This window comes from Myotis brandtii, unplaced genomic scaffold (genome assembly GCF_000412655.1).
Source record: "Myotis brandtii unplaced genomic scaffold, ASM41265v1 scaffold104, whole genome shotgun sequence".
Taxonomy (NCBI): domain Eukaryota; kingdom Metazoa; phylum Chordata; class Mammalia; order Chiroptera; family Vespertilionidae; genus Myotis; species Myotis brandtii.
Window position 1 is genome coordinate 401,045 of NW_005353497.1, and position 27,095 is coordinate 428,139.

General features: G+C 41.3%; 1 protein-coding gene across 2 annotated transcripts in view; it reads left to right on the plus strand.

The window, feature by feature from the left end:
- Positions 1–27,095, plus strand: part of LOC102246577 (chromosome unknown open reading frame, human C1orf21) — a 105,989-nt gene that overhangs the window by 15,690 nt on the left and 63,204 nt on the right. For both annotated transcript variants that reach the window (XM_005856659.2, XM_014538034.1), the window contains exon 2: positions 13,166–13,260. In XM_005856659.2, coding sequence (XP_005856721.1) covers positions 13,166–13,260 — 95 coding nt within the window. The remainder of the gene's footprint in view (positions 1–13,165; positions 13,261–27,095) is intronic.

A 27,095-nucleotide genomic window follows, 5' to 3' on the forward strand; every position in this document is an offset into this window, starting at 1 on the left:
TCAAAACCACTATCTCTCCCCAAATAAATATTCAAAACCACTATCATTGTTTATAAACAAATTGAGCAAATGTGTTACTAAAACAGGCTTGTTCTTGCAGTCACCACACTGCTGTTTGTGTTCATGAATTTCAGTTTTATATCCCACATGTGAGTGAAATCATATCGTTCTTGCCAGGGGTAGGGTGAGAAGGAGTCCTAATATAAGGTGACAGGAGAAGATTTGACTTTGGGTGGTGGGTACATGGTGTAATATTCAGATCTTATGGCATAGGAATGCACCCTGAAGCCTATATGTTCATATTGACCAATGTCACCCCAATCAATTTAATCAATCAATAAAAATAAAATAGGTTTGTTCAAACCAACCAGGCTGTGGAAGATAGTGTGTTTTTATTTACTGCATCGCTCTCCCGATAAGCTCTCCCAGACACATTATTCCCAAGGGCCATTATTTGTCACCATCAGAACACACTTTGGTCCCCTAGGCCAGGGGAAAATAACTTGGCTATGCACAGTGTGATCTTTCATCTTAGATGAATGAAGCTCCCGTGAGAAGAGGTACTGACTTGTGAAAGGAGAGAAAGAGGGTGAGAGCCCTCCACCTCCTTCCCACCCACCTGTGGGCCCTTCCCTAGCACCCCAGGACCTTCCTTCATGAACTCGAGCCTTTCTTTCATGAGCTCTGCGGGGAAAGTCAAGTCATGCATATTTTTCGTAAGTGGAGAAGCTACACTATTTTATCACATCTTCCCCTTTTCAAAATTCAGTGGCGATGCTTGTGAACTGGGGAATGACTTTAACTGAAAATGACTCTGTCTAGTGTCTTCCTGTTCTTGTGAATGGTTTTACTGCCACTGAATAATTTCTAACGGTTGTATAACCCAGATCAAGTCATCCCCCTCCTGCCCCCCGGAAGCCAGCTTCAATCCAGAGACTTATTAACAAGAAACACTAAAGATCATTGACAAGCAGTTTGCATTTTTACTGAATAGCATCAAAGAACCCCAAAGAGGTCTTCCATTCATAAACCACTCTACACCGTACTGGCATCAACTCTCATGAATCCCTAGCTCTCTGCCAGTCTGGTGACCTTTGTCTGTCTTTCCACTACCTCAGAAATCTCCCCCTTTCTCTAATCTTCTACAAAACTTTCCCCTCCACCCCAGCCCCCTTGGGTTTCTTTTTGTTGCTGTTGGGGTTTTTTTTTTGTTGTTGTTGTTGTTGTTTTGTTTTGTTTTGCTGTTGGGGTTTTTTGTTGTTGTTTTGTTTTTGTTTTTTTTTGCTTCAGGCCATATTATCTTCTCATTAGCTCTGCTCTTCACAAAGAGCGGGAGCCCATCTGGCCTGATGGTGAGACAGGTGCTTAGAGGGGGTGGTGCTGGGATGCTCCAGTGCGAATGCTTTTCTCTGTCCGGGTCATTATCTGAGAATCTGTTCCCTCACAGGAATCAACTTAAGTCAGAACTCAATTAAAAAATCAAATCAGTTCGATTCTGGTCAAGGGCACATGCTAGGGTTGTGGGCTCGATCCCCAGTAGGGGGCATGTAGGAGGCAGCCAGTCAATGATTCTCTCTCATCATTGCTGTCTCTCTCTCTCTCTCCCTGTCCTTTCCTCACTGAAATCAATAAAAATATGATTTAAAAAAATCAAATCAGATGGACATCAACATATGCTTTGCGCGCGCGCGCACACACACACACACACACACACAATCAAATCAGATGGACATCAACATATACTTTGCACGCGCGCGTGCGCACAGTTAGCCAAATTATTCTATGTTTGTGATGACTCTGTGGCAGCCACAATAGGTGGGGAAGGGTTTCTGGAGTGGTCATATGTTTTCCTCATCCTGACCAACCACCCTACAGATTCCTGGCTATTGATCTTGGACATGGCAGTGAAGGACTGACTACAAATGAATCAGCAGAAATGTACTGCGGTCCTAGAAAAACAACTCACCTTTCAGACCCTCTGGATGACAGGGGAATCTTATCGATTTCATATACAAAGGAGGACACATGAGGCACTCTTATGAGTCTCTTTTCATATTTGCTGTTACTGCCTCCTACTTTACCCTGAAAGAATATCACTGCGTATGTTTATTTTAGGTCCTATTTTATAATGTCTTTTTTTTAATGCCTGACCTGAAAAGGTTTATTTATCTTAAGGGTGACATTCATTCAGGGAGAGGATACAAGTTGTGATATCATGTCATAATAGTTCTGTAATGAAAATCAGTACACAGAGATAATTTTTATCAGAAATTCTCTTTAGAATATATGTGTGGAAGACTTGAATAAGAGCCTGGAGTCCAAGTCACACTGCCTGGCTTCAAGGCCTGGCCCCAGTCCCTCTCACTAGATGGTATAGATACATAAGTGAATGCTCTGTGCCTCAGTGCCCTTATCTGGATGGTGGAGACATTAATGGTTCCACTTCATGGAGTTGTTGTATTAAATGGGTTGCTATATGTCAGACCTGGATTCGGAACATTAAGGGGCTCATAAGTGATACCTGTCCCTCCTTCTCCTCGTCCTCCTCCTCCTCCTCCTCCTTCTCCTCCTCCTCTTGTTCCTTCTCCTTCTCCTTCTCCTTCTCCTTCTCCTTCTCCTTCTCCTTCTCCTTCTCCTTCTCCTTCTCCTTCTCCTTCTCCTTCTCCTTCTCCTTCTCCTTCTCCTTCTCCTTCTCCTTCTCCTTCTCCTTCTCCTTCTCCTTCTCCTTCTCCTTCTCCTTCTCCTTCTCCTTCTCCTTCTCCTTCTCCTTCTCCTTCTCCTTCTCCTTCTCCTTCTCCTTCTCCTTCTCCTTCATTACTTGACTGTATATTGTAGAAAACCCAGTTTTTTTCTCATAGAGGCAGTAGTGGTCCGGTCGCCATGGGAACAAAAGGGTCACAGCACTTCATTGGATGGCACATGATTTCCTAACTTAAGGAGCACAGGCACAGTATGTATCCACTGATGAAAGGCTCTGAGACCTGAGCAGGGAGGTCTCACACTTTCTCGGATGTTACCTATGAAGGTTGGATGTCTTTATAACTTTTATTCCTACCTCTGTGACTTATACATTTGTCCACATCCTTTTTAAACCCATTCATGCTCTAAGCCTCTATCATCTCACCAATACATTTCTTCCCTAGACTCAGACCAGCCTGGATTTGAACCCACCATTGCCTCTTGACCATCCAGCAGGGACTAATCTCTGGAACTGTAAAAGGGGGCTTGTAATACCGGTCTCACGGGGTTAACATGAGTATTAAAGCAGAGGGCAGGATAGAGGACTGGACGGGCTTTTGTCTAGAATGATTATTAAGGCTATTAAGGTTACTGCCCCTTGACCACCCAATCAGGGACTAATCTCTGCAACTGTAAAAAGGGGCTTGGAATACCAGCCTCCTGGGGTTAACATGAGGATTAAAGGGCAGGATAGAGGACTGGACGAGCTTTTGTCTAGAATGATTATTAAGGCTATTAAGGTTATCAATGGGCTGGCATTTATCTTAAACGCTTATTAAAGATAACAGGAACCCCACTAAGAACAGCAGGGAGGACTTAGCTGGTCTCCAACTTTTCAGGAGTCCCAGCGGTTGGTCCTGCGGTTGGCAGAGAGCCAGCCAGCGGTGCAGGACAGTCAGAGCAGGGCTCCTGGGACTCCTGGTAAACCGCCAGCAGCACAGCCATGCAAGCCCTCCCTCTCTGGGTATGGCTCTGCCTCCTCTGCTCCTCCTGGTCTTGGTTGGGAATTATTATGACGTGACATAGAAATTAACCCCTCCCATAGAGAGCTCTGGTTGCACATGCGTTCCTGCAGGAATCCAGCCTGGTTTGGAGCTGGCTGTATCGCTTGTCAGAGATGAATGTTGGGGGCCCTTAATGACTGGATAATAGTTCCCTGGTCCCTGGATAATGAACCCCCAAGTGAATGAAGGAAACATATTGTCTAGCGCCTCTGAAATGATTAAGTGATTCAAGAATGGGGTCTGCGGGGTCCGGTCTTCATGATTAAAGGTGCGGCCGTGAGAGAAGCTGTGTCACCCTCTGGTTTTGGCAGCCGAGGGCACCTCTCATCTCGTCTTCTCCAAACACATGGACGAGATCCTGGAATGCTAAGGGACTACGGCACTCTTGCAGGGGCATCTCAGCACACTGAGCCTCTTCGAGAGCTCTGTCCCCTGCCTCCAGGGCACACAGCTGTGAAGTCACAAAGCCAGGCCCAGAAGAGAAAGCCTTTAAATCCACCCATTGTGATCCATGTGTGTCCCATGGAGGGAGGAGCTGGGATCAGGTGCAATGGCACTTCCTTTGCCCCTAAGGTAGACCACCCCTTCCATCTCAGCCACTCCCTGATCTGAGTGCTTTGGGGGAGGCAGGAATTAGGTCTGGCAGCTGTTGCATCTCCCACTCCATCCCTACCAGTCCCCCGCCCCCTCACACCCAGCCCCAGCTGACTTTAGGATAAAGATGGCACCCTCTGAAGCTTCTCTGTGTCTTGTCTCTCTGGCTCTTTCCCTGTTATATTCATATGTTCTTCCTCCGCTTCCTCAAACATCTGGTTCATGTATGTTTCACCTTCTTTCAGAGAGGCAGAAAGCCTGGGATGAAGGTGATTGGGTCTCTCCGGAGGAGAGGGCTGGGGACAGCCCAGAGGACGGACCCTTTGCCTATATTAGTGGCTTCAGTGCCGAGACATTGGGGGGTGGGGGTGGTCATTTCCCTTCAAAATGAAGCCTGCCTATTGTGGGACTTTGCACCAGGTCTCTCTGGAGTGGCCTCATCTCTTCACCTCTCTGTGGCCCCTAGAATTCCGTGTGCCAACCAGGAACCCCTGCTTGCCATGCTCTTCTGGCCTTTGAACTCACTGTCCCCTCTGCCTGCACCTGTCCTTCCCCACACACTGTGCTCCTCAGAATCCCAGTGGGATGTGTCACCTCCTCCAAGACTCTCCCCAACCTTGCTCACGGGGGCTCCCTCCTTGCTATTCTTATCACATGTGCTTCTCATCGTTACACACACCAGACCCCCTCCTTGCTTATTTTCTTATCTCCGCCCCAGGACCGAGTTCTACATTTCCTAGCACGTAGTAGGTGCTCACTAAATACTGCTGAAGGAAAGAAGGAGAGAAACACAGAAAGGACAGTAGAGGCTAGCCTGGCACTTGATTCAAGGACAGAAAGCAGGCAGTTCCTTCCTCTTTCTCATGTCCGAACTATAACCAAGAAGTGTTGTTCCCAGACCTTTCAGGACAGAAGTGTGTTCATAAGTTGCTGTAGTTTACAGTCAATATGTCTTATTGACACAACAGTCTATAAGAAAAACGCTACAGCTCCAATAAGAAAAAAAAAAGGGCCAAGGATACGAAAAGATGCTACACAGAAGGAAGTACACATGAACGATCAGCACATGGAAAAAGGATGCAGTATCACTAGTCAACTTGGAAACATCAACCCAATTTAAACATTTGGTGCCAGTTCACCCTTCAGTTCATAACATGTTTTTGAAAAAGGTAACACCTTCATGAGTGAGGGTGTGCTGAAAGGAGTTTTACACGAAGCAAGACGAAACGGAGCCAGCACCAACACAAGCCCTTTTATTCCCGGTGTTCAGTATAAACAAGCGTTAGGTTTCACTGGAGAATAAGGGCACACTAGGCTTCTGAGATTTGCTGTCTTGGTGACAGTAACATTTTTGGATTATGAAATATCATAAAGGGGGATATAGACAAATATGTATAATCTCCATGCCTCCCCCAGTAGAAGCACCATGGCCAGATACCTCCACGTCTTTTCTCCACAAATATAGTCTAAAAACATAATTTTCCTGCTTATTTTTGAACAACTTATATTTCTACACCACTAGAAGAACTTAATGTATCAAACCATCTTTTTAAAAGTATATTTTTTATTGTTGACAGTTATATAGATGTCTCCCACTTTACCCCCCTCTATCCCCCTCCTCCCAGCCCCTGCCCCCAGGTCTTCACTACCCTATTGCCGGTGTCCATGGGCTATGCATGTAAGTATATAGGTTCTTTGGTTTATCTCTTCTCGTCCCCCCAACCCCACATCAAGGTATGTCAGTCTGTTCCATGCCCCCATGCTTCAGGTCTTACTTTGTTGGTCAGTTCATTTTGTTCATTTGATTCCACAAATAAGTGAGATCATGTGATATTTGTCTTTCTCAGATTGGCTTATTTCACTTCGTGTATTTTCCAGGTCCATCCATGCTGTCCCCAAAGGTAAAAGGCCCCTCTTTTTCACAGCTGCATAGTATTCCATAGTGTAAATGTCCCACAGCTTTTTTACCCATTCATCTACTGATGGGCACTTGGGCTGATTCCAAATCTTAGCTATCGTAAGAAAATGCTGCTGTGAACATAGGGGTGCATATATTCTTTCTGATTGGTCTTTTGGGGTTTTTTGGATATATTCCAGAAGTGGGATCGCTGGGTCAAATGGAAGTTCCATTTTCAATTTTTTTTAGGAAACTCCATACTGTTTTCCACCATCTTATTTTAATTTTTTTTTAAATGTGAAACACACTCTGAAAAGAAGTGAGAGTATTTGATATTTGATATAAATGCACCAAAGCCTTATTTTAGAAATGTTCAAACCATTTAGAATGGGCAGTTGTCTGCAAATCATTTAGTAATTGTTGCATTGGCAAGAACGAAGTCACTTGCTACAAGTGAGGACAGAGTGATGATCAGTCAGGGCTGCCTGACTCGGAGAGGTGCTGATGGTGAGTGAGGGCCTGCAGCCGAGTCTCCGCTTTGTGCATAAGGTTGTTGCATCATATCCTTATGGCCTCTTCCCCCACTGAAGATGAGGACGTTACTTTTCTTTCTTTTAATTCTCACCCAAGGATGTTTTCCATTGATTCTAGAGAGAGAGAGAGAGAGAGGAAAAGGAGAGGGAGGGAGGGAGACGGGGGGGGGGGGGAGATAGAGAGAGAGAGAGAGAGAGAGAGAGAGAGATCTATCAGTTGCCTGCCCCATGCGCCCCAAAGGAGCATCACAACCTGGACAGGTACCCTGACTAGAAATTGAACCCGTGACCTTTCGGGGCATGGGATGACGCCTCAACCAACTGAGCCACACCGACCAGGGCTGGAGATGTTAACTTTTTGAAGTACACCGCAGTTGGGCTTACAAAGAGTGATTTTCTGTGATTAAGAGGCTAAATTTTGATCCAAGCTCTAGATACTATTTTATATTTTTGTCATGTATTGTCTATGGTATTCCCAGTCATAGAAATGTTATTGTGCTTAGTTTTATATTTACTTAGAAGCTTGGAGTTTAGGTAAAGCCTTCACCAGAGTCAAGCATATGGTTAAAGGCACTCTAACTACTTATAAAAACTTTGTAATGCCACTTACTTCAAGTTTTCAGCTAACCTGTGCACCTGCTTTTTGTGGCTTGGCCATCTTTGAACTCAAGAATTGGCCCAAGTGTTCTGCATCCGGGCCCCAACATATAAGAGATTCTTAGAAGATTCAGTTCTATCTTAAGCTTGGAACAGTTTGCCATTAGTCTACATCACCTCATATGTGAAGGAAATAACTTGGAGTTTTGGGCAAATTTTAGAAGTGAAAAGTGAGAACTTTCGAAATTTGGAGGCAGAAGAGATACTTGTAACCCAGAGAGATTAAGAAGAAATTTCATAAAGAAAGTGGGACTTGGGCTAGAATAGCCTCTGAGTCAACTGAGAGATGGGAAGGAGATTCCAGATAGGGGAATAATATAAATTTTCAAAAGCCTAAATATAGTTCAGCCAAGTATTTCACATTGAGGCTATCCACAGACCAAAGGTGGACTTGGAAGTGGGCAGTTTTGCCCACATTGTACTTGTAGTATTGATATTTTTTAAATTATAGATCTTTTTTTTCTTTTTTGGAGAACCCAGCAGGGGAAAAAGTGGACCCCCTGAGACCAAAAGGACTGAGCCCCTGAGAAAGTCCAGGGCTTAGTACCCAGCAAATGTTGCACGAATGTTTGTTGGATGACTAACTAATGGAGGCTTGAACAGCTGATGAGGTGGATGGAGTGCTCCACAGTAAAGGCCGCTCTTTCCTAATGCAATGGCCTCATCTGTCCATCCTTGCTTTGTAGTGCCAGCGTCCTGCCTCTTTGTCCTTCCAGAAAAGGGGTTTTCCTTCCACAGTTACTTTCTTTAGAGCAGCCTTCACCCTTTAGACTCTGAAACAATCATTCTAAATTGGAACTTCACCCGTTCACTCTGGTGCCCTCACTGTAGGCTGTGAGCCAGTGGCAATAATAGTGGGAAGATATGTAAGAGGACAGAGGAGCATTATTTTGTCGTACCCCGGGTCTTGCTTAAATAAGGATCACTTTTCTTTTTCCAAAAATAAATGTTATTTATTATTCTTTCAAAATTATTTCCTATTTTCAATAAAGTAATATAGGCATGTAGTCGAAAAAAAAATACTAAAAGCTTATTATGGACAATAAACCCCCTTCTCACTTCCTCTGTCATTTGTTAACACAGTAAAGTCCCAATTTTTGGTTAAAGTAATTGTTGATGTTTACATTATATTTTATGCTTTAAAAATAGTGTTCCCTGCAAAACCAGCAACGATGAACATTTATTGAGCATTTACTATGGACTGGGCACTGTTTTCATGTGATAACTCATGTGACTCAATGTGAGATCAGGCACCATAAATATTACAGATGGAGAAACCAAGGCACAGAAGGGAAAAGTAACTGGCCCAAGGCCATAATGCTGGGTCTTCTAGCTCCAGAGGCTGCACTTCTCGCCACTGTGAATGCTCATTTGTTGAAAAAAATCCTTCCAAGTAAGGAAATAAAGATCATAGGCAAGAATTTGAAGTTGTACCAGGATTTGGGGACTCAAATTTAGTTTGCTTGGAAGACAGAATGTTCAATGGAAAAGCCCAAGGGGAATAAGTTTATGCTATAAAGCAGGATAGTTTGTTTCTTTTAATTGGCTTTTCTGTTTTTGTAAATACTTCTTGTACCTTCTTTCCCAAGCCCTCATGTTTCCCTGAGCATAGAATAATAGTCCACCAAAGAATCTTCATGCAGATTCTGGACAAAGAGACCATCCAGCTCATTTCATTAAGATGTCCAGATGCTGGGCTATTTAGAGATGAGGATATGAACATGGAACTTTTGAAATTGGAGCAGTCTGGAAAAGATGGGGTTTATTATTATAGATGTACCACTGATCAAAGGAAGGCTGGGTGAGAAGGTATGAAAGTAGGTATACCTTTCACCAGTTTAGTAAACAACTGTAGCCCTGTCTGGGTGGCTCAGTTGGTTAGAGCATCATCCCAATACACCACTGCTGTGGGTTCCATCCCCAGTCAGGGCACACCCAAGAAGCAACTGCTGAATGCACAATTAAGTGAATAAACATATAATTTTAAAAATACAACTATAAGATTTCTTCTTACCTCAGAGTGCAGCATATATAGGGGTCTTCTGCTTTCGTCCTTCTTCCTCATCTAATATGTACACTTAGGAAAATTGTTAACTTTTTTTATACTTCCGGTATTATAAATTCTTCCAGTACTCATCTCCAGCTGATTGACTTTTTTACAAGTCAGTTCTATTGATTACAAAAGTAACTTTGTCACAGATCTATCCGAGAAGCCTGGGAGATCTGGGACAGGCCTAGGAAGTTGTCCATAATGGAAGAATTGAGGGGATCCAGAAGATGGGGATGATTCCATACTCACCTAAAGGCAATCCAGCCAATCGATCCCCTTCTAACTCTAAAAACGTACATGCATAGAATATACTTTATGTCAAAAGCGAGGTACCAACTTTTGGTGGGAAACAGTGTTTTCGGCATGATGGAGCTGCCACAGAAACAATTGGCCCCTCTCTGATGTCCCCTGAGGGATGAAATGCCAGCAGTATCACCAAAGCATGGCTTTTCCCCTGATCTGTTTGGCTTGCACAGCTTGCAACTGCACACACAGAGAGGATGGGGAGGGGTATCAGTCTGTTTCTGATGTGCATTTGAATAAGCCACCTGACAAGACCAACAGGAAGAAAAGAAAAATTGTGAACAGGTGTGCGGGAGCTGCAGGAAGACGATCCTGCTCCCCCTCCCCTTAATCAAGTTGGCTCAGTGTCCTGCCGCCAGGACCTTGGGGCTGGGGACAGTGGCCGGGCTGATGAAGGGGGCCTGCAGTCCCACATTGATGCCCCTGTGCCTTCAACAAAAGGGAAACCAGATTTCAGTGGTGGTGGCTTCACTGTCAGAACCGAAGGGCTCTTTCGTCTGCACAGAGGCCGGTTGGCAAGTGCCGGTCCTGAGGGCTGCGTCGCCATGGAAATGGGTGACACATTTGTGATGAGTTGTCTGTTTCCAGATGGACATCTTCGTGCCGTGGAGAAATCCGACAGCCCATTTTTACGTATTTCCATTGTACAAACGGTGGCTTATGTAAGGGTCTTGCTGGCTCCTTTGTTTTCTACCCGGATGACTTTTGTGCAGCGTGTGTGTAAGTAATCATGATGGGTCGGGCTCTGTGGCTGTTTGCTTTTCCTTTCTTCGTAGCCAATCACAGAGCGTTCCTCTAACACAGCCTTGGCTCGCCAGCCGTGGTTGCTAATGACACGCTCGGTCCTACCCTCTTTCTACATTCGTGATGACTCTGCCTTGATGCTAAAAGAAAGCCTGTGTTTGCGATAATGCTGCTCTGAAAGTCATGTAGCCAGCAGCTCTTCCAGTTCATTGAAGAAAAAAAATATTAGAAAAGTATGAATAGTGTGTCTGCTTCTTTCAATTCAGTTGTGTTCCCTGGAGGGATGAAGAGACTGAAGATTGAGTATTGCGAGGGCGCTGAGAGAGCAGGGGGCTGTGGCTTGGCAGATGGCAGAGGACGGGACGAGGCAAGGGCAGCTTCTCTCTGCAGCTGGCTAAGGGGCCATCTTTCGGAAGGTTCTTCAGAAGGTTTCTTAGGTCCTAAAATGCTGTGCTTTCCCCAGTCTATCATATGAGTGTTTGAGTCCTATAAACAAAAGTCATACAATCCACTGGAATTGTGTTAAAATGTACTGTGTGTGTGTGTAATTTATATTTAAGTAATTAGAGGCTCACCGTAAGTCATTAAGATCACAGTTTAGATCAGTTAAATGTTAGTAATTATCCCAGCGAACCATGGTTTATAAATATTAATGTTCCAAACTGAAGTTAAGGAGGCCCATCTTAGCTATTATTTTTTCCTTTATTTTTCTTTCTCTAATTGTACTGGATGCATAATTTGTCAGTGTCCTTTTTTTTATTAAAAAACAAAAAAAACAAATCAAAACTGCTTTTCCAAATTCTGAGTAAATAGTCCTTAATTAAATGTGCTGATTTTATTAATTCACTTTTCTTCTCTTCTGAATATCAAATTGGAAAGCGAAATTCTTGTGTGTTGTAATTGTGGATCAGAATTCATTGATTAACTTGTTAGCACATTTAGGACTTGGTATTCCTACAGGGCTCATTACTGTAACCTCTCACCAGTTTTTCTAATTTCTTTAGAGAGAAGCAAAAGCAATAACTACCTTGAATTATCAGGTGGAAAAAACGATTGGCTTAGCCATGAACATGGAGTCTTTTTTCAGATATATGCACATGTATTACTTTCATAAGGGTGCTAATTTTAAGAGACATTTGAACAGCATAATTACCTGGAGGAATATTGCTATACCAAATATCTTTGGGGGCAGTCTACTAAGGGATAGTATGAGGAAGCCTAAAACTATAAAGAAAGTGGTATAAATAATAAGGCAAGAAATTATATAAAATATGTCATTGTATCAAATTAGTCATAGGCAATAAGAAAATATATTGCAACTTCCTGAACTGATATACAAACTTCTTTAGTGATTGACATCTTTCAAGTAACCTATTATAGACATTATTTCATGCCATATGCATGATGTTAGCTGATGAAATTTTCTAATTCAATTGTTTCTATGATTTTTCCCCCTGACAAATTGGACTGAAGATGACTCAAAGTCACACATATTTTGGACCTCATTTGCTCAAGTCATATCCTGTTGATAGGATCTGATGAAAATGTCATCATCACCAAACCTCTGCCCTGGAAAAAGAGCGTTAGCTGTATCTTTTCCTAAGTTTGTCTCATGATGTTTATCAATATTGGGATTTATTCTATTCTCTCCTTGGCTGTTGTGAAGTTTAGGTCTCACCATGACCCACTGTGCTCTCCAGTCTTGTATGATATACCCACCTGTTACATCCATTAGAATTACAGCTCTTTGTACATGTGACTTTATAGAGAGGTTAAATTAAATTAAAGTGTGTGTGTGTGTGTGTGTGTGTGTGTGTGTGTGTGTGTGTGTGTGTGTATGTAGAGCATGTGAAATAATTGCAGAATGCTCCATATTTAATATGGGGATTACAAATAGGGACAGTTTATTTCCCATTGTTTATATATGTTTGTTGATCAATTAAACTCTTTAGTCTTAAACAGTACTTTGCTTTTTCAAAAGAGAGAAATTAGGTGTACCTAAACTGCTGAAAATTGCTGCCACTGGTATTTTGAACTCACATTCTCATAAAGAAAATATTAGTTCATAAGGAGAAACATCTTCCTTAGACCATGATGTGAGATGTCCTCAAGTGTGCAGATCCCAAATAGTTTTACGGGTGGAATCGCCTGCTTCCTTGGCCCCCTCTGCCTTCTGTAAAAGGGTCAGGCGGTACCACTGTCATTAGCTGTCCTCGAGGCACCAAGCTTTCCCCATAGACCAGTGGTTCTCAACCTTCTGGCCCTTTAAATACAGTTCCTCATGTTGTGACCCAACCATAAAATTATTTTCGTTGCTACTTCATAACTGTAATGTTGCTACTGTTATGAATCATCATGTAAATATCTGATATGCAGGATGGTCTTAGGCGACCCCTGTGAAAGGGTCGTTTGACTGCCAAATGGGTCTCGACCCACAGGTTGAGAACTTCTGCCATAGACAGAGGAGGTTGTGTCTTAGAAAGAGGCTGGTGAATCTCAATCCGGATGATGTCAAATGAACCCCAAAGAAAGAGCGCAGGAAAAGGGTTCTTAACAAATTCCGCTGTGGGGCTTTTCTCACTGACACTTGCCTACCTTTGTGAAAAAAGTTATCAAATGTCTTTTCTTTTTTTTTTGTACTCAGATGAGTATAGGATCAAACCAGTGGAAGAGGTCAAATACATGAAAAACGGGGCAGAAGAGGAGCAGAAAATAGCAGCCAGGAACCAAGAAAACTTGGTAAGAATTGAATTTCTCGTATAACAATGCATTTTGGTGACACCGTTGTAATAAAATCGGTGCTGCGTGTTTAAATGGCAACTCCCTCACTGGGCATAAGATTTCTTGAAAATGCTGTCACTATTTATAGCTTGCCTGGAAGCCAACCATGACTCCTGTATCCTGTTTGTTCCTGAATAAGCCCTTCTTTAATCTTGATAGAGAAAGCTCCAGGGGAAACAATAGCAAAATTATTAATGTTTTAAAATGGTTAGATTTAAAGGGAAAAACATGAAGTAGGGTTCAGATGTATGGGGAGAGGACCATTCTTTTCTTTTTCTCCAGCTCCTTTAAATCTTATACAGGTCAGGGTGTGCTGGGCATGTAGCATGTTGGGGAGGTTGCCTTTCAAGGGAAAATAGTGTACTTTCAAGGTAGGTCTCTATCGAAATAGCATTTCACATTCGTCATGTTAAAGGTGTTACGGGGATTGAGTTCATGTGAGAATTGTAATGACCCGAAACAGAAAAGGTCGGAACCTTTTTCTTTAATATGAATCAATAGACATGTTTCAACTTGATATTCCGTCTCTATAAAAACATTTAGTTAATTGTCATATTGGCTGAGTTCTTAAAAGAAGTTACAAAATCGTTAAGAATATGTATTTATTCAAGTTCGCTGGAGGAAAATTGCTTTTATATTTTGTGGGATTAACTATTTGCTTTTTTTTCATGTTCGACTGAATGCACTTTTAAGAAGCTTGCAGTGTCATAAATTATCTTCACTTGACTTAAACTCCTTTTTCTGCGATGTGCGTTGTTTTTATGACTTCTGCAATAGCACAGGGAGGTGACAGAATATCAACCCAGTGCCCATGAGTATTTTCCACAATACGCTAATGGGCTAATTCTTTTTTCTCTATTCTGTTCTGAACATCTGATCTACAACTCAAAATACTGAAGTAGCAACAACTGAGCATTTTAGATCACTTTAAAAGAATGAAAATACTTTGTAACAAAATTTTGCTTCAAAAATGGGGGCAGGAGCAGGTGGAGGGTGTCAGTGGTGGGGGAAAAGGGGACATCTGTAATATTTTCAACAATAAAGATAAGTTTTTTAAAATGGGATTTGGGTTTTAAGGTTTCACTTAAGTTACAAGAGAGTCATCATACCTATGGTATATTTTAACATTAACACTTAAATCCAGAAAAAGGTAACGATGATTACATAGTGGAAGTTAATATTATCAGACTTTTTACAGGAATTTTTTTTTTTACCCTGAATAGATAACAAGAAGATCTAAGTAGTTGAAGAATCCATAGTCATTTTTCTACTTTACTGAAAAATCAGAGTTTCTCCTTGCTTGATATAATTTCAGCTTGATTTATGAATTTCATCTTTAATAATAATACTTCTTTTAGGGGCTAAAGTCACTGGAGACCAGCCCAGCAGTGGCTGTTTCTCAGATCTAACTAGTGCCTGTCCCTACTTCCCATGCTTGTATTTCTGAAACTTCAGGGAAGAAATGACCTTTATCTTACAGCGTGTGAGTTTTCCCTCAAAGTGCTCTTATCATATTTAGGCCAATTCAACATGTTTCCTTTCCTCTTAGTGCTGGTGTATCCTTTTTCAGCACGGTGGCCAGTATATCTACAGCAGTGCTTTTTTTCTCTGCAGATTGTAGACTCAAAGGTAGAGACACTTCTGGTCTCGTTTACTTGTCGATCACCTGTGACCACCCCACACCCCTTAACTCTGCCCTCCACTCAGAGTCCAGGCCTCTAGCAGTGGTTTTCAAGTGTGTAAAGACTTCCACAGAGAACGGAGGTCAATGGGTGTCTGATTTTGAGACTTCTAGACTGCTTTCCAAAGTTAATGACTTTCAGCTCTCTGGGAGCATGTCACCTTGGTCACCTGGTCCGTCCTTCAGGGTGCATAGTCAGATATGGACCAGGCATGTAGCTTGAGAAAACTAATAGCATCCTATATTTGAAGCTTACATTGGAAGATGGATGAAATAGATTTAGCAGTTCTTGAATTTTACCTCCATTAACATGATCTGAGTCACGCAGTTTTTTATGTTTCAAAGAATGATTTTCTTTAAGATGTAGGTCAAAGTATTTTTAAACACGTTTTTATTAAAACTGTGGAAATCAAGGGGCTCAGCAGGATGACAGTGGAGGCAGAAACTGCCCGGGTTCAAATCTCAGCCCTGCCACTTGCTTGCTCATTGGGGGATCAAGTTACTATTCTAAACCTCCCACCCATCAATTAGGGAAAAAGTGCCCCCTGATGGTGCTGTTTGGAGGATGACATGAGTTGTGCATTGTAAGGTTTTGAGTGCAATGCCTGGTACACCATAGGTACCTAATAAGAGTTAGGCATTATCATATAAAACAAAAGGAAAGAATAGAGCAGTGGTTCTCAACCTTCCTAATGCCGCAACCCTTTAATACAGTTCCTCATGTTGTGGTGACCCCCAACCATAAAATTATTTTCGTTGCTACTTCATAACTGTAATTTTGCTACTGTTATGAATCGTAATGTAAATATCTGATATGCAGGATGTATTTTCATTGTTACAAATTGAACATAATTAAAGCATAGCGATTAATCACAAAAACAATATGTAATTATATATGTATTTTCCGATGGTCTTAGGCGACCCCTGTGAAAGGGTCGTTCAACCCCCAAAGGGGTCGCGACCCACAGGTTGAGAACCGCTGGAATGGAGGATGTTAGAGTCGGTGTTTCTTTCCTTTTTCCTTCAGCTATTTAGTGAGAGATTTCTACATGAATACTTTAAGTTAATGTCAGTGTTACATACACGCCAAGAAACCTTGCTCTGGAACTATGAAATGACTTAAACAAGTATGTTTGAGCACTATTATGTGTAAGGCCCTTACTTGTATTGAGAGACTCAGGAAGGTTGAGAGAACAGTTCAGTTCAACAAATACTTTAATTGCCTCTGTGTGCAAGACTCTGTACTAGACTCAGAAAACTAGAAAAATAAGGAAGGCACTGACCTTCACCTTCAGGCACTTGTGTTGCAGTGGACGAGGTGAGCACCAAATGATTATAAATAAAACAGTGGTTGAGCATCCACCCATGAACCAAGAGGTCACTGGTTCGATTCTGGTCAGGACATATGCCTAGGTTGCAGGCTCAATCCCCAGTATGGGGCGTGTAGGAGGCAGCCAATCAATGATTTTTCTCTCTCATCAGTGTTTCTATCTCTCTCTCCCTTCCTCTCTCTCTAAAAATCAGTAAAAACATATTTAAAAATAAAACAAAACAGAGTGAGATTTATTCCAACCAAGAGGGCAGTACAAAGTGTTGCCAATGTCAGAGGAAGCAAAGATCTGTCTGTTGGGGTATCAGACCCCACTTTATGAAAGAGCTGGTATTTCCAATGGGTCTCAAAGGACAGAATGAGGACGAGGGCCCCAGGCAGAAGTAACAGAACCGGGAAACGCAAAAGAGATTTAATAAAAAGCTCATAGTCCTATTTGATTGGGGAATAGAAAGGAAGAAGAGAAATTGTCGGTAGGGTAGCAGTGGGAAATTAGAATCAGAATGTAGATGAGATAATATAGAGCCTTGATGTCTAGCTGAGAGATCTGAAATTAATTCCATGGATCCAAGGGAGCCTTTGGAGGTTTTCAGCAAGACCTTGGCGTGATGCGATTACGATTTGAGAAAGACTGTGTGGCAGCAGCACGTGTACATGGATTGGTGTGGGGTGCTCAGGTAGGAGATCATTTATAATAGTTTTTGCAAGAAGCAATGAACCTGAATTAAGGTGGTGGCAGGGAGAATAGTAAGGATTTGGTCGGGTTGCAATAGAAGCAACAACAGTTGACAACTCATTACAGAAATTAACAAATAAACAAACAAAACAGAGGAATCAGAATATAATGGTAATACCAAAATTGTGATGCCTCCCCACCCCCACCCCGGAAAGGTGACGGTGGCAGCAGGAATAAATCGAATCTTCAATGAAATGGGCCAATCACTAGGAAGATTGTGTTTGCTGAAAATACAAGGCCGGCCTTCCTTCCTTCTTTCCTTCCTTCCTTCCTTCCTTCCTTCCTTCCTTCCTTCCTCCCTCCCTCCCTCCCTCCCTCCTTCCCCTCCCTCCCTCCCTCCCTCCCTCCTTCCCTTCCTTCCTTCCTTCCTTCCTTTATCCCTTCATTAGTCATTATTCTCTGTTGCCCACCCTTCAAAAGATCACAGTGTGTCCATAAGAGAGAAACTTAAGCCACTGTTCACACGACAATGTAGTAGGTGCAGTAACAGAACAGCTGTACTACCAGGGTCTGTGCTCTGGAGGACTCAGAGGCCCATCAGACATAAATCCCACCCTAGGGAGCTCGCTTCTGGTAGCAGTTAGAAGGCATGTGACCTAAATGACCACAATTCAAGGGACATTGTGAATGTAGAGGTTGGTTTTGAGCAAGCAAAACCTTAGGAACTTGTGGAACATCTATACGGAGAAATCCAGCAAAGCACAAAAATGAGGGTATGGAGTTCAGGACCATTGCCTGGGATACATTAGGTGTTCAGTATATGTTTACTTGAATGGACGGGTGAATGAATGAATAAGAGGAGTTGGACCTAGAGGTCCAGCTAGTAGTTGACACCTAGTAGTTGGTTCAGTAGTATTTTTTAATTGTTATTAATTTATATTTAATTATAGTTGACATACAGTAATATATTAGTTTCAGGTGTACATTATAATGTATCTACATTTATATACCTTATAAACTGGTCACCACAATAAGTCTAGTACCCATCTATCACCACACATAGTTATTACGATGTTAATTTGCTATTTTCCTTACCCCCATGACTTACTTTATAACTGGAATTTTTAGATCTCCAGTCACTTGGGCCCCTTGACTACAGTTTCTGTGGGTGGAGGCGATTCATACTGTTTTTCTCAGGCTGATGAGGAATCATATATATGTCAATCACTTATGTCTCTACAGAGATGTGCATTAATTCCAATTTTCAGCATTGCTGGACATTGTATATCCTACTTTACTCTCTCAGACTTTAATGCCTTCTTAAGGAAGGTGGTGTGACTTGGAGATAACATATAGATATACAGCAGTATGGGTCTGGGCTCCATCATTTCTAGCTTTATAATTTTGGTCAAATATTTAAAACTTCTGAACTTCAAGTTCTTCCTTTGGAAACCGGGAATAACAAAATTATTGTATTAGAAGAAAACCTAGGATCTGTTTAAAATCTTAGCAAAGAGAGGCTTTCTTAAATAAGACATGGGAAGGCAAAGCTATGGAGAAAGAAAAGTGGTTATTTCATTAGATCAAAATTAGTGCTTCTATAAAACAATAAACACCCGAAAAAGTAGTTAATAGATAGGCAACAGCCTGGGAGAAAATAATTATGACATATAAGTGGCAAAAAATTAATATCTGGGATTTAGAAAGAACACTTGTAAAAAACTAAGAAAAATATAATCCATTAGGAAAGTAGGTAAATGAAATGAACAGATGGTTCATGGTAGAGGATATTAACAATAAGCATATGAAAAGATGTTCCGCATCACTAGTACGGTGGGTGATCTCTTACCCGACTCACTGCATTAGAAGATTCACAAATTCCTCTCCGAAAGATGCTGACTGCAGCCAAAGGGGTGCTTACGTGGATGGCTGGTGGGCTGCTTTCTAGAACACCTCTGTGCTTTCGCCCCCTCAGTTAATTGTATGTTTTCCAAGAGCCGGTGTGATGGTTCCCAAGCCTGTTTATACTGGTTGAATGTCATTGTAATTATGCGATTTAGTTAAGTAACATGTACACCAATGAAACACAAGTGTGGAAAGAGAGCTGTTTGAGTGAAAATTAAACTAAATGCCTTAGAAAGTCTTGATGAAGGCACAGTACTGAAAGCTCGCTGTTAAATTAAATTGTGCACTCAGATTAATTCACAGGGTCTTTATACTCACATAAGAAACCAAACCAGGGAATCTTGGATGTGCATTGTAAGGTTGTTGTTAATGCCGGGGCGTATGGAGTTCCAGCCAGTGGTTCCTCTCTTAAGGGAGCACCTTTCCTACGTCAAAAGATGGGAGATGGAAGGCACAGCTCTGTTTTTAAAATTAAATGACATACTCATTTTTATGTTGCCCTGCTTTCACTGCCTTTACTGTTTAATTACCAGTCTAGATGGCATTGCCTAATACACCTTTCACTGTAGTCAGGGAAAATGCAAATTCAAGCATAATCCTTTAGATTGGCAAAACTTTCAAGTTTGATAATATCATATGTTGGCGTGGTTGTAGGAAAATCCGTATTCACATACTAGTGGTAAACAGCTTGGAGGGCAATTTAGCAGAATCTATTAAAATGCAAACAGGTACACCCATGAGCCAGCACCGTCACATCTGGGTATTCACCCAGCAGCTGCCTGCGTGCATGAGGAAGCTTGCACAAGACTCCTCACTGCAATACTGTTTCTGTTAGTGAGAAATGGAAAAGGACCTCCATGCTTGTCAGCAGGAGAGTGGCATAGCTGTAGTCTAGTAGACAGCAATTATATGGAATGACTTAGAGCTTATGAGCTGTCTTGGAGAAATGCAAGTGGTAGAATGGATGTGTATAGTATGATACCAATTAAGGTTTTTTAATAAAACAGAACAACTATCTATTTCTATATCTACATCTATATATAAAGATGTATATGTGTGCCATATATATATATATATATATAGAGAGAGAGAGAGAGAGAGAGAGAGAGAGAGAGATTCTGCTAAATTGTCTTCCAGCTCTATACAAAAAATCTGGATAGATGTGTCCAAAACTACTAACAGTGGGTATCTGAGTTGATGGGGGTGTAAGCATGCCAAGGCTCAGTTTCCTCCCCTGCAAAATGGGCATAATAATGGAACCCACTTTAGCAGGGAGTTGTTAAAGTTAAATAAGATATAACTGCAAACTTTCAGCACAGTTTCTGGCATAGAAAATGCCACCATTGGCTGTTGTCAACAATGGAGTTGGATTGGGTGAGAAGGATGAGACTGAATTGGATGTGGTGCTAAAAGGGAATTTCAATGTTATTAACTTTTTAAAGAAAATACAAGTAGATTGTGTGATCTAAAATTTAAAAAGGTAGGATAATAATAACAAAGCTCCAGTTTTTGACCACTTAGGAATCTATAATGTAAATTGGATTGTGTCATTTTTTCATTATCTTAAATATTCTTGGTGTTTCTTCATTCTCTGACATCTGATTAACAGAAGGCAGTTAAAGGGAAGCCCAAGGATCATCCAGCTTCACTTTGTGCAGGTTAACACTTTGCATATAAATAATGTAAATTATTCCAGACTTGGTAGTATCCAGTCCCCTTGGTTTCTCCAAAGTAAGTATCTTGACAAAGAAAGACATTCGGTTTTAGTTGTGAAGTGCTCCCCCTTCCTATACACTAACACATTATCTTGTTTTCCTTGATTAACATTTGTCATTCTTTAGCTGTCCTCCCATAGGCGTTAATAAATCATTTTCTGGTGGATTTCTTTTTTAGGTGTTTAGTTGTTGGTGATGGGTTTGTTTGTTGTTATTTTTGTATTTCCTAGATTTATATGTATTACAGTGTTTTTTTATTTGATATTTTCAGCTATTGTTGTGTAAATGAGATGACATACATCAGATGACATATATCTTGGGTGGCTGCACTTTGATTTTATACTTATGCATAGAGGTGAAGACTGATTGGAAACACCCTTGTATAAACTCACCAACTTCTGAGTACAATCAAATGGCAAAATAAACAGTGTTCTAATGTGCGTTTGTGGGAGAGTAGAATCAAGCTGTAGGCGTGACTACATTCTCCCTCTGCCTGTTGAGTTTGTAAGAGCCTCCATACCTATCTCCAATGTGTTACATTTCCAGTAAATGTCAGAGCATCTAGATGCAGAAATTAAGACTTGGACATTAGAAGATATGTTGGATAAGAGGAAATGTTCCAGAAACTATGAGAACTCCCCTTGGAGCAGTGGTTAACTAGCTGGTGAAAACTGGGACATGTCCCTGACCCACAGAATACATGTGGTTGAAGCAGGCCCACGTAGTGTTCTCCAAAGCATTGGATTGATTGACAGCCTGAAACCAGAGAATAGTCAGCAATTCCATTCGTCACTGTAGGTCAGTGGGAAAGCTAAGTGCTCAAGACCACAGTCACCATATCACTCTCTTTATTAGAGTAGACCTGTGAGGAATAAAATGCATGTGAACATTATAAACTTTGATCTATAGTGTTTATTATACCAAGATATACACATTCCCATAACGATGTTCTCATAATTGGGAGCCGTCGAAGAGTCGATTGAAACTCTTCTTTTTAACAAATTCGACCATGTTTACTCTTCAGTGACTCTCTGGAGCAGCTACTAGACCAGCAACCTGACTTTCTGCTTAAAGGTTGTTCCTTGTGATCTTAGCAATGACTGTTTATCTTCGAGTGTTTGTCCTCAAATGGAAGGTCAAGTAATTATTTTTAGAAACCAAATAAGACAAAAGACCGTGACTTTGAGTTGTCCCAATTTCCCAACCATTTAAACATTACTGGTTCTATTGAGAATAAGGTAAAATAAGCAAACTGACGTGACAGACAAAGAGTCCAGCTCTGTGAAGCACCTCTTCCCTCTCCTCCTCCCTTCCAGGTGAATGCTGGATTTGACCTCGGGCTGGGCCTGGCATGGGCTGTAGGGGGAGGTCTACACTTGAGGGAGGTAATTCCTGGTTGGGGAAAAATCTAGAGGACTGAGGGTTCCCAAACCAAAGTGAAGACAGAGGGTGGTCCTGAGAGTATCTGATTCCGACAAGAGAAACTTCCTCCTAGAGCAGCTTCATAGACATCACTTTAGCACGAGACTCATCCCCAAAGTTCCCCTGCTTCTAACTCAGTGGTCTCATTCCCACTTCCTGTTCTCTCGTGCATCAGCCTTGGGTGCTTCCAGATTATTAGAAGAATAGCATCAGGATCCCCGGCATGATCTACCTGAACCTTTTAGTTTCTTAAAGGAATAACCAATTGGGTGGGTAGAGGTTTTGGTGGCACAGAAGGAAGGAACGAGAGGGAGGGATGCTACCTCTTCATCGATCTTGGAGATGTCCTCTGTCCAGCTAGCATTTTGGTGTTATTTGAGCCAGGCACATTCAAGGTCTTACAGAATCTTCTGGCACTGCGCCCATTTGTTTTAGCATAGGACAGGAGTAGACTTTAATTCTCTACAGATGAGGGATTGTCGAGTCAGCCTTGTGAGTTTCAAGTGTTGAACAAAAGCAAAGTTCCTGATTCAGGGACAGAATGTTACGAGAATAAGAGCATGCCCACAAAGTGCTTTGTAAACACAAAGCCCAACACAAATTAGAGTGATGATTGTTGTCACTCCAGGACACCTGGGTTTGTTTCTGAGCTTAGTTGCTATTTCATGGTGGAAACAAAGGTAAGGCACAGCATTCTTCTGGTTTTAAGTCAGAGTTAATGCCAGTCCCTTTGAACCAAGACATATCATCATACACACTTCATTCTTCAACAAAGAAAGAGCAGTATTAAAGTTATACTCAACAGATACAGAAACCAATGAATCGAAGGTGGTTTTTGGAGCAACTACTATAATCATCCAAAAACGCTAGGCATAGCAGAACATGACTGAAATCCTATTTCAAATGGCTTTTTCTTTCTCTTTTCCATGCTAGTTCACTGAGCCGACCACACACACGTGAACATGCTCTTAGGGTTCTTGTACAAAATACCTCTTGAATCCATCTCTAATTCAATGTCTTCAGTTCTCGCTGTCAGCTACGCATTGTCTGGGCACTGAAGGAATATAAGGATTGACAAAGCACAGCTCAGGAAACTCAAGGGGCGGCAGATACATACACAGTAGGTCCCTAATAGTGACCCTAATGAAGTCTTTCGGGAGAGCAAGAATCGGACGGGGGACCCTGACTGGGAGATCTGGGGAGAGTCTCAAGAGAGCTGGCCTTTCAGCTGGGCCTTGAACTAAAGCAAGGCTTCATTGGCAGATAGGTTTTTGAAAGGGACTTCAAGCAGCAGGCATGGAGATTTGGCCTGAGTGACGAGTAGATGGAGGTTGATGGAGCACGGTGTGTTTATTTGGTTAGTTGGTGTGTGACAGCTGTTTTTTTATTTTAGTCAGCACATTAATTTCTGGTTTATAGATAGCCACATTCTTTGACCAGTTTGCAGTGTTCGTAACTACAGAATAATTAGAGCAGACCTCTGCTCGTCTAATTGAAAGATTGAGGGTGTTGATAATGACTTCCCTTTTCCTAGCATTGTTGCAAAACGTGATGGCTTTTACATATGCTGTCCTTGGACGCAAGGGGCTGTCTGAAGTTGTGGTGCAAGGCTACTCCTGACCTTCTCCTGCTCGGTAAAGGATAGCTGCTCATTTATCCCCTGAAACGTTCCCTGTTCAGCTGTGGGAAGTACAGCAAACACAAACAATACCTGGGGTTTAGACTGTGGGCCTCTTCTCCAAGCGCAATAGAAATAGAAAGTGAAAAGAAGCCCTTCTCGAAAGCTCAATTTGATTTGATCCACTTGGTCATTTCAGATATTGGATTGATTTATCCAAAACATGGGTATTTTTTACCCAAGGGGCCCCATTGCACAGCAGAGTGGAGAGGAATGAGTGACAACTGAGCAGGCCACCTAAGATGCAACCGTCGCTATTAGACTACCCAGAACAATAGCGCAGAGGTGAGCCTTTTCTGAGGGCTGTTCATATTTCTCTCTTATCTCCTGCGTGATGCTAAAAATAAAACCAAAGCATCTAAGTTTCACTCATCGGTTGGCAAACTCAGTGAGGTAGCTTACCGGAAATTAATAATGTATGCCCCGGAGGTGAGGATATCGAAAGAAAGGTTAATGTTTCCAGAGTTGGCTTTGAGATGTGTCTCTTCTTGTGGACTTTATTTGTGAGCAAGTCATACCCAGTACTAACAGAGATAAGGATTCTACCAGCCCTGTTTGTTTTGAAAAGATTCTTGGTAATACTGACAACAGATTCTATACCTGCCCTTCAGGAAAGAGAGAAATAAATAACCAAGCATAAAAAATTCACACATCTTCTTTAAAGACAGGGGGATGTATTGTTTAGCTTGTCAACCTCACAATAGATGTATGAAGATGCCATTGTCATTGCCTGCTCCGTTCATGATCAGCCTAATTTAATTTATTTCCTGGATTCTCCATATGGTAATAGATGCCAAACTTCCTCCTTCTTTGAAAATAAATTATATTTATTTTCCAAACTTAATGAGCTGGCTCCATTTTTTATTTTTATTTTTTGTTTATTTCAGAGTGTGATGGTATAGCATAGATTTCTATTTACTGGCAGACTTCTACTCATAGCTAGATCATTTGAGGGCTTGCTCCATTGGAGTCTCACCAGTTTTTTTTACTACTTTATGGATTTGCAAAGTGGAGGGCACTTAGACCAGAAACAAGACAGGAATCTGGTGATTGGGCCTAGAAGATGAGGTATGGGCTGGTCTCAGAAACAAAGCAGACGTGTCACTGTTGGAAGTGGGGTGCAGCAGTTCTGACATGAACCTGGGTCTCCCAGTTGCTAACTAGGGTTCCTTTACTTCTCCTGAGTCTGAGACACGCAGAGCCTGAAAGGAGTGTCAGGGAACACCAACCGTTCGCACAGAAAGCCTCATTCTAGTGAGACGGTCCATGTGATGATGTCTGAACACTCACAAGGTTTGGTATGACCGACACCACGTCCTATCAGAACATCTGCTGTCCAGGAGCTGGTGGTCCAGTGAACAAGGTGAACAAGCCATAGCCATTGGACCTGGGTTGTTCCTGTTTTTCTCTATTTCTCTGTGTTTTTAAATTAACTGTTCCCTGATTATAAATGTGTCACTTGCTTGAATTACTTAAAAGCATCCTTGGGACATAGAGAAGTGGATAAAAAGAAATAAAAAATCAGTCATAAATTCCATAACTGTTGTTTATGTTTTTATTCCTAATATACATAGAGATATAACTTTTTTTTTCTGAGGAAAAAAAATGGACCTGAGTTTCTTACAGAGCTAAGCAGAGCCTTATCTAACATCCAGAAATCATGCTCCTGGGATATTTTCCTAAGTGATTTTAAAAACTAAGATCACACAAAAACCTTCACATGAATGCCAATAGTAGCTTTATTTGTAGCCACCAAAAAAACTAATATGTTAGTGAACATTTCCATAATACTTTTTGTCTTCAGTCATTCCTTTAGGATAAATCCCTGTACGTAGGATTCTTGAGACAAATATATCTACTTAATTACCCTCTCTCGAAAAATGAAATCTTTGGCCAACTTGCCTTTCTACCACCAGACTATGAGAGTACCCTTTTATCTTCTTCACCACATGGGGAATTTTGCAATTTTTAGTTGCTGCTACCAAAATTTTTTTTGTTTTGATTTGCATTTCTTTGATTACTACTGAGTTTTCACCTTTTAAAATGTGTTTGTAACTTAGAATGTAGGTCCACTGGGATGAGATCCTTACCTGTTTTAATTTGGGACCTGACCTAAGGCAGGTACTAATAAATATGTAATGAATAGATGAATAAGTTGTATTTCTTAAGCTTTACTTTTGCTGGAATCTGATGTTTCCCTTTTATTAGAACCTAGAGAAAAGCAAGGCAAGAGGATTGGTTAATTCTATTCTTACACCGGAATATAAAACGGATATCCTTATGAGACTTCCTAAGTAATGGCCTCCTTGGGCCTTACTCGGATAAGTTGGCCCATCCTGATGATGCCGCCTTTGAACTTGACCCAAGATATTGCCCCATGAGAACATTGCACAAGAGGGGAGGAATGGTTACATTCAGGGAATCATGACATGAGCAGAAGTTTAATTACATATTCTAACATCAGTCACCCACCCATCCATTGGTACATCCCTTCAATTAGGATACAGAACTGGGATATCAGTATTTTTTAAACATTTGAAATATCCATCAGTTATTCCAACAGTGCTGAATTACACATATCAATACAGTTGGCCAAGATCACTTCACTGACTGCTAGAAGATTTGGGTCATTCAATAGATTTCAGCGTCCTGAAGAAGAGCACCCTTACTCAATACTATGGACCAAGAACACCAAAACTTAGAAGGTTCCTGCTTCAACCTCAGGGCAGCTTGGAGTCTCGGAAATGATGAGATCATTGAACTGAGGTGAAACTCTTTGGATATTATGGATATTAGAGTATTTGTAGAAAATACTCCAAAAAGTGACTGCTTAAAGTAGCCATTAGTTTGGGAGTACATTAAGATGAGCTACTAACAATGCCAATATTTTCTGAGTGGAAACAATAGTGGGCTTTTTTTTTTTCTCCCTTAAATACTGTTCTGCTTCTCCACTTTTGCAAATAGTGATATTTTGCTTTGTTTAAGGCAAAGATAAACATGCCTGCAGGGGTAAATGGAAGAAAATAGCTTTTATTTTAATCTTAACATTAGTTCTCAAAACCTCCTTTATTTTTACATAAATTTTGATTATTATAATTATCTTCATACCATTAGCTTCCATGGAAAATTAACTTCCATTTGTAGCATCTTAATTTGTCATAAAATTACCATAAAATTTATACAATGTACTCTTCCTATGTATTTCAGTGTGATTGGATCATAAGCTTCTAGTTTTATTTGTCTTAAAAGCTTTTTTAAATATATTGATTTTAGGGAGAGAGAGAGAGAGAAACACCAATTTGTTGTTCCACTTACTTATGCATTCATTAGTTGATTCTTGTAATGTGCCCTGACAGGGGATTGAACCCGAAACCATGGCATATCGG